At 42.9% G+C, this 16,046-nt stretch overlaps 1 protein-coding gene across 3 annotated transcripts in view; it reads right to left on the minus strand.

Moving 5' to 3' along the window:
- Positions 1-7,068: 7,068 nt before the first annotated feature.
- Positions 7,069-16,046, minus strand: part of ZFHX3 (zinc finger homeobox 3) — a 304,460-nt gene continuing 295,482 nt past the window's right edge. For 2 of the 3 annotated variants that reach the window (XM_074200227.1, XM_074200222.1), the window contains exon 10: positions 7,069-9,085. In XM_074200227.1, coding sequence (XP_074056328.1) covers positions 7,260-9,085 — 1,826 coding nt within the window. In that variant the 3' untranslated portion in view covers positions 7,069-7,259. Of the gene's footprint in view, positions 9,086-9,194; positions 15,553-16,046 lie in introns of those variants that run through there. The other variant, XM_074200233.1, reaches the window with a different exon arrangement.

Raw genomic sequence — 16,046 nt, forward strand, 5'->3', positions numbered from 1 at the left:
AACTCCAAATTAATATTTTCTATGTTGTATTTTATTTCTGTTTGTTTTGTCAAATGTTTTCCAACTATATTATAATCTGGTTCAGATCATTAGCAGATGGGCAAAGAGTATGACACCACTCTCCATTAGAATGTGAACCCCTTAAGAGGAAGGACCAGCTCCCCTTTCTATCTGTTTCCCTAGTGTTGTGAATATAAGAAGAACTATTAAGCTCTTATTCTTTCATTGATTCAAGAGGTAAGCCTCAGGCTGGACTGGAGAGTTCCCAGTAAGGGCTGGCAGCCTGCATCTATTATAGAAGTTAAAAACATTCACTACAGAGTTAGAGGAGAATAATGAAAAGGTGCCCCAATGCTAAGGGCCTGGAGAACAGTAACGTCTTGCCCAGGCTAGCCATGGGCTCAGCAGCCCTGGAAGGGGGCTAAGGGGTTGCGGCTGGGGGGCTTAGCACATCTGTCCTGCTGTAATTAATGTTGGGGAGCAGCAGGTGCAAACCTCTCATCTTTCAATTTGACTCTTAAGCTGCTTGTACTCAGTGTAACTCAAAACCTGTTCTCTTTTTAAAAGTGAAATTTGGAAGGTCATTAGCGTGTTACATGGGCTAGCCGCTACAGACGTCTCTTTAAAGCAAAATTAGAAACAGCCACTTGACTCAACAGACATGAGTCTTTTTCAGATGTTACAATTCCACATTTTGAAGATAAACCTGCTTGGTATCCCCAAGATTAATATCCACATCAGGACAATATTGAAGCCAGATTGGAAGAGAGGTCTAGCTATTCTTTTTTCCCAACTGAGAAGTGTTTTCTGAAGGAGAGTAAGAAAATGAGCTCATGTCACAACTGCCTCCAGAATTTGAGTTTTGACAGTGCCCGTTTGGAAAGGATCATCTAGTCCAACTTCCTCATTTTACAGGTGAGGATACAGAAGTCCAGAGGTTAAGTGACTCCCTCAAGGCCACAAGGTCAATATTTGAACCTAGATTCCTCTTCCACATAAAGCACCCTCACCACCTCTCTTCTTTGCCTCTACTCGACTGTTACTACCAAGGGTTTGAGGTTTATCTTTCTGTGAACTAAAATGTAGCATCTAGAGGGGGAAAAAGACTGAAATTTATATTTTTTCCATAGAGCTGAGGCAGCAAAACTTCTGTGCAGAAATGAGTATTACTTAAAAAATTCATTTTAAAAAATTGGCATGCTAACCTGTCAGATCCTGAAACTTGGACCCAGACCAATGGTCTGTGCTTTGAGGGATATAGTGTGAGGAGTCTAGGAATGTTAACACTTTGTATGCCAAGATAATGAGGACTTGGGTCTTTTCAGAGAGATTGCTCAGAAACACACCTTAGGGAAGCTTGTGTTTTTATCACTTTCTTGGCTGTACGAGGTTACCTGACTTCAACTCATCTGGGTTTCTTAAGGAAAGACCCCAATGCTGCCTCCTTGTCTCAGTGGCAACCACACTGAACTGGTCTATCAGGACATCAGTGTTCTACTCCTAATTCTCATCCTAAATAGCTCTGTAACCTGTTTCCTGGACTAGATGAAGACCTCAGTCCAATTCACCTCTCTGCAATTTAATGCTAGTGTGACCTTGGCTCAAAGACTTTAACTATGTGGACCTCAGTTTCCTCAACTGGAAAATGGGGGTGGGGTTAAATAGGACTAGATGACCCCCGAGATCCCTTCCAGCTTTCCATCAGTGATCCCCTGAACTGGAAGATTCACTTGGAGCGCTTTAAAAAAATCCTATGAAATTCCCAAGTTATTGCTAACTCTCCCCCACCCGCTCATCTTTGGGATCAAGGTAACAAACCGGGACGGCAATGTCTTGCTGAGTCCCTGGGAGCAGGTCAATCCGGAGCCCCAGGGAAGAAAGGGCCCCCTGCCGTCCAAGGGCAGATAATGGCAGCCCTTCCAAGGACACAGCCTGTTCCAGGGGCCTTCCAATCCCATCTGCAATAGATTTGTAAATTATTTATCAGCTGCAGCTATAAATTAGAGATGAATGCAAGGCCTCTGGGTCTCATCTTGGATGGACTCCTTATTAATGAATTTCAGGCATTTTCTGCTGTGAGGGCTTTTTTTTTTTTGAAAAGACCAACGGGTACATTCTGCTGGAATCTGATATGACCGATTTTAGCCTTTCCCAACCTCAGTTCTGCAGTGGTCCACCGAGCAAGACTTTGCTAGGAAAGGGAAATGTAGTCAGCACCTTCTTCTTCAACTTACCTTCCCTTCTTTCTCCTTCTTCCCTCTCATAATCAGAGAGGAAAAAAATGCTACTAACCCTACATCCAGTTTATTTCATAGAAGTTGACTGAACTTTTTTTCTCCCAGCCATCTTGTTTTCCTTTGCCTCCAATTATATAGCAAGGGGTCTGGGATTCTTATATAGTTCCTGAAGTCAAAGGAAAAGATTTGCTAACAACTCAAGTCTGAGGGTCCCTCCCTTCCAATTAAACAGATGGGATTATGCCATAACCACACTCTCTGATACTTTCTTCACCATGGCCAATGGGATGGGTAAAGACAACACCTCCTTTAGGGTTGGTTCCTAAGTATTTGGGCACACATCTGCGTACCTATCCATTTCACTCACACACAAACACATACACATACACACACACACACACACATACGTGGCCGCCCATTCAGCCCTACCCCCACCCCCATTCCAGAGCACACACCTGGTGACATCGGAGACAAGAGCTTTTTGCTCATATTTTTTTTTAATGTATCACAATGAGCAGGAAACATACTTGATGAAATATTTTCAAAGGAGTATATTCAATTACCATCTACAATCAACTTAACTATGACAACAAAGTTTTTTTGTGACAAATTTTTTTTTAAGTTTTGAAAGTTCCATGTGGTTTCTGTTTCTGTTAGTCTCCATGTATTTTGGTACAGTTCGAGATCAGCATTGTTACAGTAACAAAAAAGCTAACAAGACTACATTATAGAAAAAACACCAAGAACATCATTTTTTGGTTTCATTTGCTCTATTTTTTTTTTTGTACATTGCAAAGGCTGTTCATATACCTCTTCACCTCAGGGTAACGTTCATTTACGTTTTTTTTTTCTGTCCTACCCAAACTCGCCCCCCCCTCCCCCCAAAAGAAAGTAAACAAAAAAACTAGTCAAAGCTTTGTGTTTCACAGTGGGCAGTATCTCAGCGCCAACAAACCAACCAACCAACTCAATTTCTGCTTCTATTTAAAATGTTTTAATTTAATTTATTATTTAAAAAAAATATATGTCCATGAACATCAAGTGCACTGGCTTGGGTTACTGCCTCTCTCTTTCCTGCATCTTCCTGACATGCCTGAAAAACTCAGGTTTCTTTAACAAGATGCCAACTGTTTTACTTTATTTTCAATTGTGTAAAACTTTGGCCACATTCATCTCTTTAAATAGTTTTTTAATTTAAAAACAAACGAAAAACCTGCTAAGTGTTTTAAATCTTTTCCTTGTACGGTGAGTGAGGGTTTAGGGGTGTGTGCATGGGGAAGGGGGCATGGGAGATGGAAGGCTATCGTCTCCCACCTTTTTCAAGGGGTGGGAGTTCAAGGGGAACTCCGCGGATTTATTTGGTGCTCTGACAAAATAGTCCCAGGCAATCCAGCGTCATCACCCTCTGGCTGGGGTGAAGAAGATGGAAACCATGTTGCTCAGGATTAAAAAAAAAATTGGAGCAGGGGCTGATTTTTTAAAAAGGGGTTACAGAATAACTCTCATCCTTCTACCAGGCAACAGACAGGTCTAATTCCCAGATGGAAACTTAACTGAATTCAAGATATCTGTATATTCACAAAAAAAAAAAAATCTTGGAAGTTAATTTGCCTGCTTTAAAAAAAAATACCCAACAATCACACTCAGTCACCCAGTCACCTTGGGTGGAAGCATCTTCATTTGCACTTCAAGTTTAACTACCACTGTTCTGACATTCCTAAAGTTGTCTTCCAAGAAGACACAAATGTACCAACCGGTGACTGAAGAAAAATCATTGACTCTTGTGGATCCTACTTAGGGTTAAACTATGTTTTGTAAATCACATTAACCAACATCTGGGAAAAAAATCATTAGGTGGAAGTTAAGGCTTCCCCCACCCCACTGCTGTTTGTCTATGCTCCCACAGGTCAGGGAAAACTAGACAAGAGTACCTGGTCCCTGTCAGGGTACTGGGCCCTAACACCACCCTTACAGCATCTGATCCACCAGAGAGGAAAGGTGATGTCATCTTTTTTTGGGGGGGGGGTAGGGCAGGGAAGTGAAAACACCCAAATACCCCATCTTCCAAATCCTGATGGGTGGAAAAAAAATTCAAGGAAATGAATTAAAAATTGGGAGGGGGGAAGAAATTGCACTATTACCAAGCAATATCATTAAAAAAAAAGTTTCAGAAGAGACCTAGCAGAATTTGACAGATAAAGCTAGTGTTAAAATTGTTAATTGGCATCACATAGAGAACCAAAAACAAACAAAAAATTCTATATGATACAGACACAGAGTAACATACAACAGTTAAATGGCAAAAAATATATATATATATTTCATAGAATTACAAACAAGATAAAATAATGGAAAACAAAAAACTGTACAACTTTAGAATTTAAAAAATGTTCATCTCAAACACAAGGAGAAATACAAGAATTTCCATTAAAAGAAAACAGCTTGTTAAAACAGCAAATGGTTTTGTGTACTTGTTTTTGACACCTTATGCTACAACTGGATACTGGTATGAATATTTAGATGGTACTCTTTAGTATTTTCTACTTAAAAAAAACAATTAAAAAAGGAATTTGCACTGTGCATCAGCCTAGTTAGAAATATGTACAACAGTTCAGGATCTGCTCTTTCATTAAACTAAAAACAAAAACCTCATAAAAATAAAAACAGTCCCGGCTTTAAAAAAAAAATGAAATCCATTTTTCCTATCGTGGAATGCTCCAGTCTTTTGCAAAGCCGATGAATGAGTGGCTTCAGCACTGGGGAAAGCAGCCGGAAAGGTGACAGACCTATGGAACCTGGTTCACAGTCTTCAAAGTTCCCTTTTGAAACATAAGGAGAAAGAAAAGGGAGGTGGGGATGAGGGTGGGGTGTGGGGAGAGAGAGAGGATCCCACATTTTTTTCGGGGTAAAGGGGTGGGGTTGGGGGGGGAGATTGTTTCTGTTGACTTTTGGCTACGAAAAGTGAAACAGCAAAGCATTTGTCTCCGAAATCTTTTTTTTTTTAGCAGCACAAAGTTTTCCTTTCAAAGTCCAGACTTTTAAAGATGAGAAAGGGCGTGTTGCGTTGTGTTGTGTTGTGTTACAGGAATACAGAGATTAACAAACACAAGTGCCTTATGTCCGGTTCCTTTTTTTTTTTTGTTTGTTTGTTTGCTTGTCTGTTGGGTTTTGGTTTTTTTTTTTTTTCTGTACACTGCTATCTGATTCTTGGTTGGCTGCCCCTTCTGGATCCTTCACCGCTCAGACTGCCTAACACAAGGACAAAACTCTGAAGTAAAAACGTGTCTTTTGGTATGTGGAATCATCATTAATAGCTGCCTCTCTGCTTGCAGAAGAAGCACAGATAACAACCTGGGAAATCTTTTTTTTTCTTTTTTTTCCTTTATTTAAACTTAGTCTTGTTTTGTTTAATTCAGAAACAAATTCTCAAGTAACAAGAACCCTTTCCCCCTCTTTCTGCACCGGCAGTGAAAGGGCGTGTCTTTGGATTTTATTTAAAGCATGAAATTTCTTTTTTTTTTTTTCTGAGAGGAAAAAAAATAACCCAAAACAAACCAAAACCAAAACAAACCCCTAACCAAAAATTTGTTTGGAAAAAAAAAGTGCGCAGCCCAATTACACAAACAGAAATAAATGCTTTTTGTTTTAGGAAAAGAATCTTTGAAGCATCTACCAAATAAGGAAAGGAAGGGAAAGGAAGGGGGAAAACAAAACAGAGGAAAGAAAAATAAAAGATAAGTGCACGAAGGTAACAGACATAGGTAACTAGGATGTATACGCCTTAAAAAGTTTCAACTCCCCAACCAAAAATATTCTGTGAGGATCCTAGTGACCCCAAAAACCCTTTGAACTTCTTTCTTTAGTTTTTATAAAATAATTGCGCAGCCACCCTCTAAGAAACGAAGGCAGCCACCTTAAGTGGAAGATTACAGGATGGGGGATGGGGGAATAAAGGGACAAAGGGGAGAAAAGCTTCGGCGAATCAACGGATTGCAATCTATCTGCTAGGAATGAACAAGACAACATCAAATGAGGAGCTGTCAGCTGGACCATACAAAAGCTAAATGTACACAAAAGGTTTTTTTTTTCTTTTAAATCTACCATACTGCTTCAGTTCATTTCCAATGCAACAATCTACTCAACACCAAAAATGGTCATATCTATCATAAATACAGAAAGTCAGTTTTTTTAAAACTTATTTTTTTTAGCTACAAGTCCTCAACACTCTTTGTGTGTTTATTTTTTTTTTCTGAAAAGTGGGAGTGCTTAACTTTTCCCCTTGAAATTGGCTTCAGCAGAAAAGCTATCCTTAAAATCCCCAGAAAGCTAAAGCAGTTCACATTGTTTTTTTTTTCTCTCGAATACTTTCTGCCCATTTTTTTTAAATTAACAAACAAAAAAATCTTTTTTTCTGGAACAAAAAAAAGAAAATATATATATTTATATATATATATATATAAAACAATGATTCTGAAAACAGAACAAAGTGTGAGCGATTGACCTGAGAATAAAAAGACATTACATTTCTTTTTTCTTTTTTTAGCAAGCCATTGGTATCTGAATGCTAAGATAGCAAGAAATTTAAAACTGTAACAAGGTGGACTGCTTTCCCATACAGTGCATGCCGGACGCTGCTGTGCTATCAATTGGGGCGTTATTGAAAAGGGGCAATATACAAGGGGGTGTAAGCTCCAAAGACAATGGGGAGGCCCTGCGGACTTCTGTCTCCCAGACCGATAGTACCTTCGAGAAGGACCAATGGAACAGAGTTGGTCTTTTTTAGAGTAAAAGAAAAAAAAAAGGTAAGAATGTAAAATCACCGGCATAGATAGTTATATGGGAAAACAACCCACGCTTTTTCTTTTTTTTTTCTTTTTTTCTTTTTTTTTTTTGGTTAGAAGCTTTGGAATTGCAGTTAGTCTATTTTTGAAATTGGTTTGTTATTCATTTTTTTTATTTAAATTCATTTGTGTGTGTGTGTGTGTGTGTGTGTGTGTGTTTTCAATTGTTCATCTTCAAAGCTTACAATCTGAAGGGGTCCATTCCTACACTAGCGAGACCGGGGTCCTGGGGGGGGCAGCTGGGGGCCGGGGGCCCCTCGGCCGGGCTGGCGGGCCCCTCGGACTTTTGGCTAAGATCCGTGTCAGACTCCTCCGAATAGTCGTCTGTTGGCATCGAGGGCTGAACCCCTGAGGTGCTGCATGAACTTGAGGTAACCGTTGAAGATGAGGAGGAGAGAGGAGGAAGAGAAGCGGGCGTGGCGGGCGGCGCCCGCGGGGCCCCGGGCGGCGGCGGCCAGGCCTTCCTGGCGGCGGCGGCGGCGGCGGCGCCGGCGGGCGGGGGGCTGGCGGCGGGGGCGGGCTGCGAGGTAGATGCGGTGCCGGGGCCGGGGCCGGGGCCGGGGAAGCAGGCGGAGTGAGGTAATAGACTAGGGTGCTCTTTGGCGTTTCGTGCTGCGCGCGTGATTGTTCTGTGTTTGTGCAAGGCGGACTCGAGGTGGTGCCGCAGCGCCTCGTCCCCGCAGAGCGTGCTCTCGCAGGCCAGGCAGTGGTAGGGGCCGCCGCCGGCCCCGCCCCCCGAGGCCCCGCCCCCCGCCGCGGCCCCGCCCCCCGGCCCCGCGGCCCCGCCCCCCGCCGCCGCCGCCGCCGCCGCTGCCGCCGCCGCCGCCGCGGGCACGTGGAGCACCATCTCCTGCAGGCTGGCGGCCGCCTGGCCCAGGAAGCACAGGGACTTCAGGTGGCCGCTGGCCGCCTCCTCGTCGCCGAAGCCCGCCTGGCACTTCCGGCACACCAGCTTGTACTGCACCTTTGGAACAATGAAGGGGTCGGACAGGGGCTCCGCGCTTTCGCTTTCCGCTTCTGGCTCTTCGGGGGGTTTCGGCGGGAGGGGGGACACCTCGCGGGGCGCGCCTTTCTGCTCGTCTTGTTTGGGGGGTTCTTTGGCAGGGTCTCGGTCGGGGGAGGCGGCCCCCGGGGGGACTGGGGTCGGGCTTGCTTTGGGCGGGGGTGGCGGCGGCGGCGGCGGCGGCGGCTGCGTCTGCGCCTGCGCCGGCGGCGGGGGCGGCGGCGGCTGCGCCTGCGCCTTGGGCGGCGGGTGCGGCGGCGGCTGCAGCTGCTGCCGCTGCTGCTGCTGCAGCGCCTCCTGCAGGCTCTGCTGGTATTGCTGGTACTGCTGCAGCAGGGAGCCGGGGGACAGCCCCATGAGGGCCTGCGACAGCGCGGGGCTGTAGGGGAACAGGCCCTCCATGCCGTACATGGGCTGCAGGTAGCCGCTCTGCAGGGCGCCCGGGATCTGCGGGGCGTAGTAGGGGGAGAAGCCGGGGACGAAGTAAGGGAGGAACTGGCTGGTGAGCAAGGCCGCGGGGTCGGAGGTCAGCGCCGCCTGCAGGGCCTGCAGCTGGCCCGGGTCCACCGCGTACTCCATGGCGGGCAGCGGGGCCGAGAGGGCGCCCGCGGGGGCCTCGCCCTTGTCCTTCTTGGGGCCCGCCGGGGCCTCCCCTTTGCCCTTGTGCGCCTTGTCTTTGTCTTTCGTCTTCTCCGCTTCCTTGTCCTTCCTCTGGGGCGGCTGCGCCTGCGTGGACGGCGGCGGCGGCGGCTGCGCCTGCGTGGCGGGCGGCTGCGTGGGCGGCGGCGGCGGCTGCGCCTGCGCCGGCGGAGGCTGCGGCGGCGGTGGCGGCTGCTGGGGCTGGGGGGGCTGCTGCGGGGTCATGGCCACGGTGGCTTGTGCCGGGGTCGGGGAGCTCAGCGAGGCTGACGACTGTTTATTTGGTAATCCAGAGGTCGGGAGGCCGGGCGAGGGGACCGTCGTGCCGGGCAGGCCCATCAGGTTCGGCTTGGGAGAAGTTAAAGCTGCGAGAGACGGAAAGGAGGACAAAGTGAGGCCCGGGCCGGGCTGCCGGGGGGGAGACCCCGGGCCCTGCCCCCCGCCCGCCCGCCCTGGCCCTCCACAGACCGGCCCTGGACCCCACTGGAGACCCCGGCGCGGGACCACCCAACCCGGCAGAGAGCTCCAGCACTGCCCGTGTGTGAGGTGACACCAGCCCCGCGACCCCGTCACTTGAATCAGAGTCCAGTGGTCGTATCAAAGAGGCTACAGAGTCAGCGGTGATAATGCAAGAGGAGAGGAGGCCAAGACCAGTCTACTGGCTTTTTAGTGCTTTGTGATAGACTTCAGGCGGGGCTTTAATCTTGAGCCTCCGTGTTGATGCTGAAAACTTGGGGGTGAGGAGAAGGACTGGAGAATGAAAGAATGGAATATTTGATATTTAAATCGCTCGTTGAAGAATTCAGTCGTTACTATGAAGAAGAAACGCGAGTTTTCCAAAATACCAAATCAACTCACAAATACAGGATGGTGGAGAAGAGGACATGACTCCTCTTGACTCTACCCTAAACTCTCCTCCCAACACCTTGAAACGTTCCATAAAATTCCTGAAGCAGCAGAACTCACAAAAGGAGAAGGTGAAATCACTTTCCACCCAAAAACAATTTAGAAGATTGGCAGGAAAGGTCTTTTAAGCCTGGATGAAAGTGGAGCACAGCCCAGTGAAGACCAGGCCCCAGCAAACCATGAGCAGGCCTCAGGAATCACAAAATCAGCAGTGGCAGCAGCTGCTTCCAGAACTCTCAGGCCACCAATCGTAATGGGATTGAACGACTAAACAGAAGATTACAGGGATCTCTTTGCCAGCCCTGGGTCAGGTTTCTCTTGCTTTGCTCATACTCAGATCTGGGCACAGTCTCATGTGACAGTCCCAGGGCAAGGAGGAGCACTAGCTCATTAGCTCTTGCAACTCTATTGGAACAGGGACCCTTGTCACAGTTGCGGGGCATAACAAAGTGCTCACAGACCAGAGAAGTAGGTAACACATTTATCCTTATATCATGCCACTTTGAGAGAACTAAAAACTTGCAAGTCCCTTGAATTATCTCTGAAAACAGCTGCATAAAAACCTTGACACTTCAGACAGTGTACTCTCCACCCTGGAAGCAGAGCCTTTCTTTAACAAAGAGTGAAAAGTTAAGAGTGGACCTGAAAAATCAACAAACAGAAAAAAATTCTGACCGTTAAAATGTTACGTTAGTCACAAGGAAGATCAAAATACACTCAGAACAAGATAAAACCAAAGCTCCAACATCCAAAGCCTCTTAAGAAAGACTTTTTTGGTCTCAAGCGATGGAACAACCAAAAAAAGATTTTGGAAAGCAAGTAGTAGAAGTAAATGCAAAATCAGAAAGAGAAATGAGAGTGACACAAGAAAACCGTGAAAAAGAGACATAATAGTTTGGTAAAGGAGACACAAAAGATACCGAAGAAAATAATGCCTTGAAAACCAGAATAGGTCAAATGGTCAAAGAGGTACAAAAAGCCATTGAGGAAAAGAATGCCTTGAAAAGCTGAAATGGCCAAGTAGAAAAAGAGGTACAAAAATTCACTGAAGAAAAAACTCCTTATAAAGTAGAATTGGTCAAACAGAAAAGGTGGTACAAAAGCTCACTGAAGAAAATAATTCCTTAAAAGTCAAAATTAAGTACATAGAAGATAATGACTTTATGAGAAACAATAAACCAAAATGAAAAGAATGAAAAAAAAATAGAAGACTATCTCATTGGAAAAACAACTAACCTGGAAAGCAAATCTAGGATAGATTTTCCCCCCTTTTTTCCTCTCCTTTATTAATTTTTAATTTTCTTTTTTAAAAATCTTAATTGTATTTTATTTCTTTAATTACATGTGGAAATAGTTTTAAACATTCTTTCTGTAAATTTTTCTTCTTTTCTCCTTTCCTTCTCTGCTCCCCCAAACAACAAGCTATCTAATCTAGGTTGTATATGCACAATCATGTTAAACACATTTTCATATTAGTCATATTGTGAAAGAAGATTCAAAACAAAAGGGAAAATAAAAAAAATGACTCCATAGAACTTTCTCTGGATGTTGACTGCATTTTAGGAGACATAATTTGAACATTACTGGATTACCTGAAAACCATGGTCAAAAAAGAGCCTAGATAGCATCTCTGATGAAATTATCAAGGAAAACTGCCATAATATTCTAGAACCAGAGGGTAAAATAGACATTTAAAGAATTCACTGATCACTTCCTGAAAGAGATCCCAAAATGAAAACTCCCAGGCATAGTCAAATTTCACAGCAACCAGGTCAAAGAGAGAATATTACAACTAGGCAGAAAGAAACATTTCAAGTATCGTGGTGCCCCAGTCATGGTGCCGCAAGATTTAACAACTTCTACATCAAAGGATCAGAGGGCTTGAATATGATATTCTGGAGGACAAAGAAGTTAGAATTATAACCAAGAATCACCTACTCAGTGAAAGTGAATATAATCCTTTAGGGGGAAAAATGAACATTCAAGGAAATAGAGGACTTTCAAGCATTCTTGATGAAGAGACCAAAGAGGAATAGAAAATATGACTTTCAAATATAAGGCTCCAAAGAAGCATTAAAAAGGTAAACAGGAAGGAAAATCATAAGGGACTTTATATTCTTACATGGGAAGAGAATTCTTGTAACTAATAAAAACCTATGTATAAAGGGAAAGGAAAAAGTAAAATAGGCTAAATTATCTCACATAAAATAGACTTCTATAATGAAGGGGAAGATGAGGGAAGGTGAACTGAACCCTACATCAGACTTCTAGTAAGTGGGCATCCTTTGAGCTAAAAATTAAGAATAATATCTAGATTCTCTGAAAACATGTAAGATGTTGGGTTAATAGATAATTAGGGATGGAACAGTCCTTAGGTATCACATAATCTAACTGTTCCACTTTAAAGTTGAAGACTTCATTCTATTGCGGTAAAATGACAGGTTCACATAATGGGTCAAAGGTATAACTAGATGCTGGAGGAGTCCATTTTTCCTAGTAAACTATGCAAAACACTTATCTATATGAAGTTTACTGTTCATTTCATATGGCTTGAATCGCTTGGTATATTGCTAGAAAATACTCCACACATGCCTACTGCCACCACTCTTTGACCTGGTAGCCCTTCTCCTCACCAAGTCAAACTTCTCCACATGACTAAGTGATAACATTTTACCCTGGCTTCCCCAGAAGATCACCCTATCATCTTTACTTTCTCATTTAAATCTTCTACTGGCTGCTTCCCTACTAACAAAAACTTTTATCCACGTCTCATCCGTCCTCAAAAACTCCTCACTTGATCCATTCCTCCCTACCAGCTACTATTCTATATGTTCTCCCTTCTGAGGCTAAACTTCTTGAAAAGGCTATCGTCTACAGAAGGTCCTTGCATTTCCTTCCCTCTCATCTACTTCTTAACACTTTGCAGTTTGGTTTCCAACCTTATTCAATAAAAAGTACTCTTTCCAAAGTTACCAAAGGTCTCTTGTCACCGCATCTAAAGGCATTTTCTCCATTCTCATCCTTCTCGACCTCTCTGTAGCCTTTGACTCTGCTGGTCAACCTCTTCTCCTTTCTATTGAAATTCTCTTCTCTCAACTTCTCTGTCACTGTCAAGAGTTCCATTATCCTTCTAAGTCACTCAGGCTCACAGGGAAAGTGTCATTCTTTCATCCTCCAAATACAATCAGATGTCCAATTCTGACGTATCTACCTTTGTACTGTTTTTCATATGTGGTCCCTTCTCTCCTCTGAAACTGCAGACATGCTGGGTGCAAGCCCTTATCACCTCATCCTAGTCTATTGTAATAGCCTGCTGGTGGTTCTCTCTGCTTCAGATCTCTTCTCACACTAGTCTATCTTATTCTAAGTTGCCAAATTGGGAGCAGGGCCATTATTATTATTATTATTGTTATTGTTGTTATTGCCTTTCATTGTATCCTTAACACTTAGTGAATTCTTAAAGAAAAATGCTACCAGCTGGCTTACATTCTATGCATTTAAGGTTTCCCCCTGCTCTTTTCTTAAATTATTATACTTTTTTACAAATGGTGTGGTGGTTCACCAAAAGAAAAAGCAGGCCTGTGTGCTTGCCATATTGACTTTGATTTAATAGCTTCTTTTTAATAATAATACTGCTCTGATCTCTTTTTTATTCTTTTAGGCTCCTCCTCTCTTTGATATATCATAAAATGTGATCCTTGACTATCTTGACGAGGTTTCACTGCCTCTCTGGGCTTCAACCAGGTGGTTTCTAAGGTCATTCTCACCTCTTATCATTTTATGACAATGAATCATTCCCACAAGATGTCTTAGCTAGTTCCATGGCATGGAATTCAACCTAACCCAAGTTGTTTTTTTCTGTGCCTCAGCCCAAGAGAAGAGAAAGAGAAACTGGATCAGGGATGAAGCACAGCTGAGAGATGATGAGAGCTGAATAGAGAGGACAACAAAGCAACAGGACACAGAATTCAAACCAGAAACCAGCCCTACTTGAGGAAAACAGAAATTCTACTTGTAGCGAGTTATGAGGGACACTCTACAGAAAGAGAGAAGATAGAATGGCAAGCTGCAGCAGACATGAATGGACTTGGGGCCATTTGATGAAATGGACATCTTGCTGCTAATGGTTCCAAGTGACTAGGATTTTAGACAGTCTCATGTAAAAGCCATAGGATGAAGCTGCTGAATCTTTGGGTCAGGGATGAAGGAAGCTTGATCAGAGTGATCCAGGAGGCCTTTTAAGGTATTTTATCAGGTGGAATCAAGACTAGGTGGTGCATGAGACAGACCTCCGAGGCTGGAGTCCAGCCTCACAACACTACCAACTGTGTGACCCCATGTAAGACATGTTACCTCTGTTTGTCTCAGTTTTCACATCTGTCAAACAGAACCATTAATAGCATCTACCTCTTAGGAGCTTAAAAGAGATAATATTTGTAAAGTGCTAAATAGTTGCTAGTATATTACTATATAAATGTTAAGTTATTATTGTTGATGTTAGGTTTGGTGCAGATGTGGGGTGACTGGAGAAGGTACAGTGATAGAATGAGACATTTCTTGTAAAATTCCCTGAAAAGTGAAAGAATGAGACATTTATAAAATTCCCTGAAGAGTAGAAATTTAAGAGTTGTGACTGCAGTAAATAAATGGGGCTGAAAATTATAAATGATACCATTTTTAAAAAACCTACCAAAAAGACAATGAATTGTAGAGAAGAAAACAATTTTGCAGAAAGCGTGGTATGAGATGCAACTCGGTTATATCATCTCAGAACATTTAAAGAAGTTCTTGTTGGGAAAACAAAGAGACATCAAATGGAACAGATTTTTCTACCTTTATGTTAGCGATCTCCTTTTGCTATAGAGGATACTTAGATCACTCTAACTGGGTGCATAAGAAGAAAAGCAGAAAGGGCACTTTGGGAAATATGGCAGAATGGTTAATTCTGGCAGAATGGTTAATTCTGCTTACATGTATGGGGAAGAAAGCTATGCTTGAGATAACAGGGATGAATACCTCAAAAACTGTTATGATATATCAAAGAGAGGAAGAGCCTACAAGAATGAAGAGATCAAAGACAATATTATTATTAAAATGGGGCTATTAAGAAGACATTAGCAACTATTGACCTATATGCCTATTTTCTCATCTCTATAAAGTCTTTATGAGAATAGTCTCCACACACACATATCAAGAGCATCCTATTTGAACATGGGGAAAAAAAGACAGGTTTCTGGAGGTGATTTTTTTCTTTCAAATTTAATTTTAATATATTAAAAATAAATACTCCACAACACTTTGTCATTCTCTACATACTCCACTCCACTTCGCCAGGAAGGATACCTGTTATGTATACAGGCAGTCACTCACTAACTGGGAACATTAGAAAAAATAAGTGAATGTGATGACAATTTTAATGGACAGCAAAGGTATCAAAGTCAGTGTCAAACTGTCTTAAACAATCAATTCTATCTAAAAGGCAAAAACTGTGGTTTGTGGGTGGCCATTATTCCAAAGATGGGCCATATGAGAAGAATAAAAAGAAGAGCTAGCACTTTCCCATCTGTGTGCATGATAATATTTAAACTTCACAAAACCCTCTACATGATATTATGTACATTTTACAGGTGAGGAAACTGATTCATAAGACAATTTTACTTTTAAAAGGTTAAGGTTCTGAAGCAATCACCTATTATATGCCAGACATGGTTGGGATGCAAAAATAAGACAAAAACTATTGCTCCCTTGAAAGAGCTTACATTGTTATCAGGGGAAAAGCACAAACACTTAAAGAAATATAAAAAATATAAATACAAGGGATTTTTTGGGTGGGGGAGCGGGAGGAGGGCAGCAAAAGCTGCTTGGTGAAGGTTGGGGTAGAATCAGCAAAGGTCTTGAGTAGGCGACTTTCCAGCTATGAGTGACACTGCAGAAAGACAAAGACAAGACAGAATGTCAAGCTGCAAAAGACATGAAGTGATTTAGATGCCACATTGCCAGGCAGCACCACTGTGCAGAGTACTGGGTCTGGAGTCAGGAAGACCAGAGTTCAAATTCTGCCCTGTTCTAGACATCTATTAACTATCACTCAACCTCCCTGCTTGTTTGCTCATTTGTAAAATGGGGATCAGAATGGTACCTCTCAGGATTGTTGCAAACTAGAATAAAATGAAAAAATTTTCAAAGTTCTTTGTAACAATGTTGCAGAGCTATATACAAGTTGTGTATAATTACTAATGATTTTAAAGATAACAGGGAGCCACTGGAATTTTCTGAGTGGGGAGTCACAACATCAGATCTACCTTTTAAGGAAAAACACTTTTAAGCAGTCATGCCAATAATGAATTAGAGATGGAAAAGATCTGAAGCAGGAAGACCAACAAAGATTATTGAAACAATTCAGGCAAGAGGGGAGGGAGT

This window comes from Macrotis lagotis, chromosome 1, assembly GCF_037893015.1.
Source record: "Macrotis lagotis isolate mMagLag1 chromosome 1, bilby.v1.9.chrom.fasta, whole genome shotgun sequence".
Lineage (NCBI taxonomy): Eukaryota > Metazoa > Chordata > Mammalia > Peramelemorphia > Peramelidae > Macrotis > Macrotis lagotis.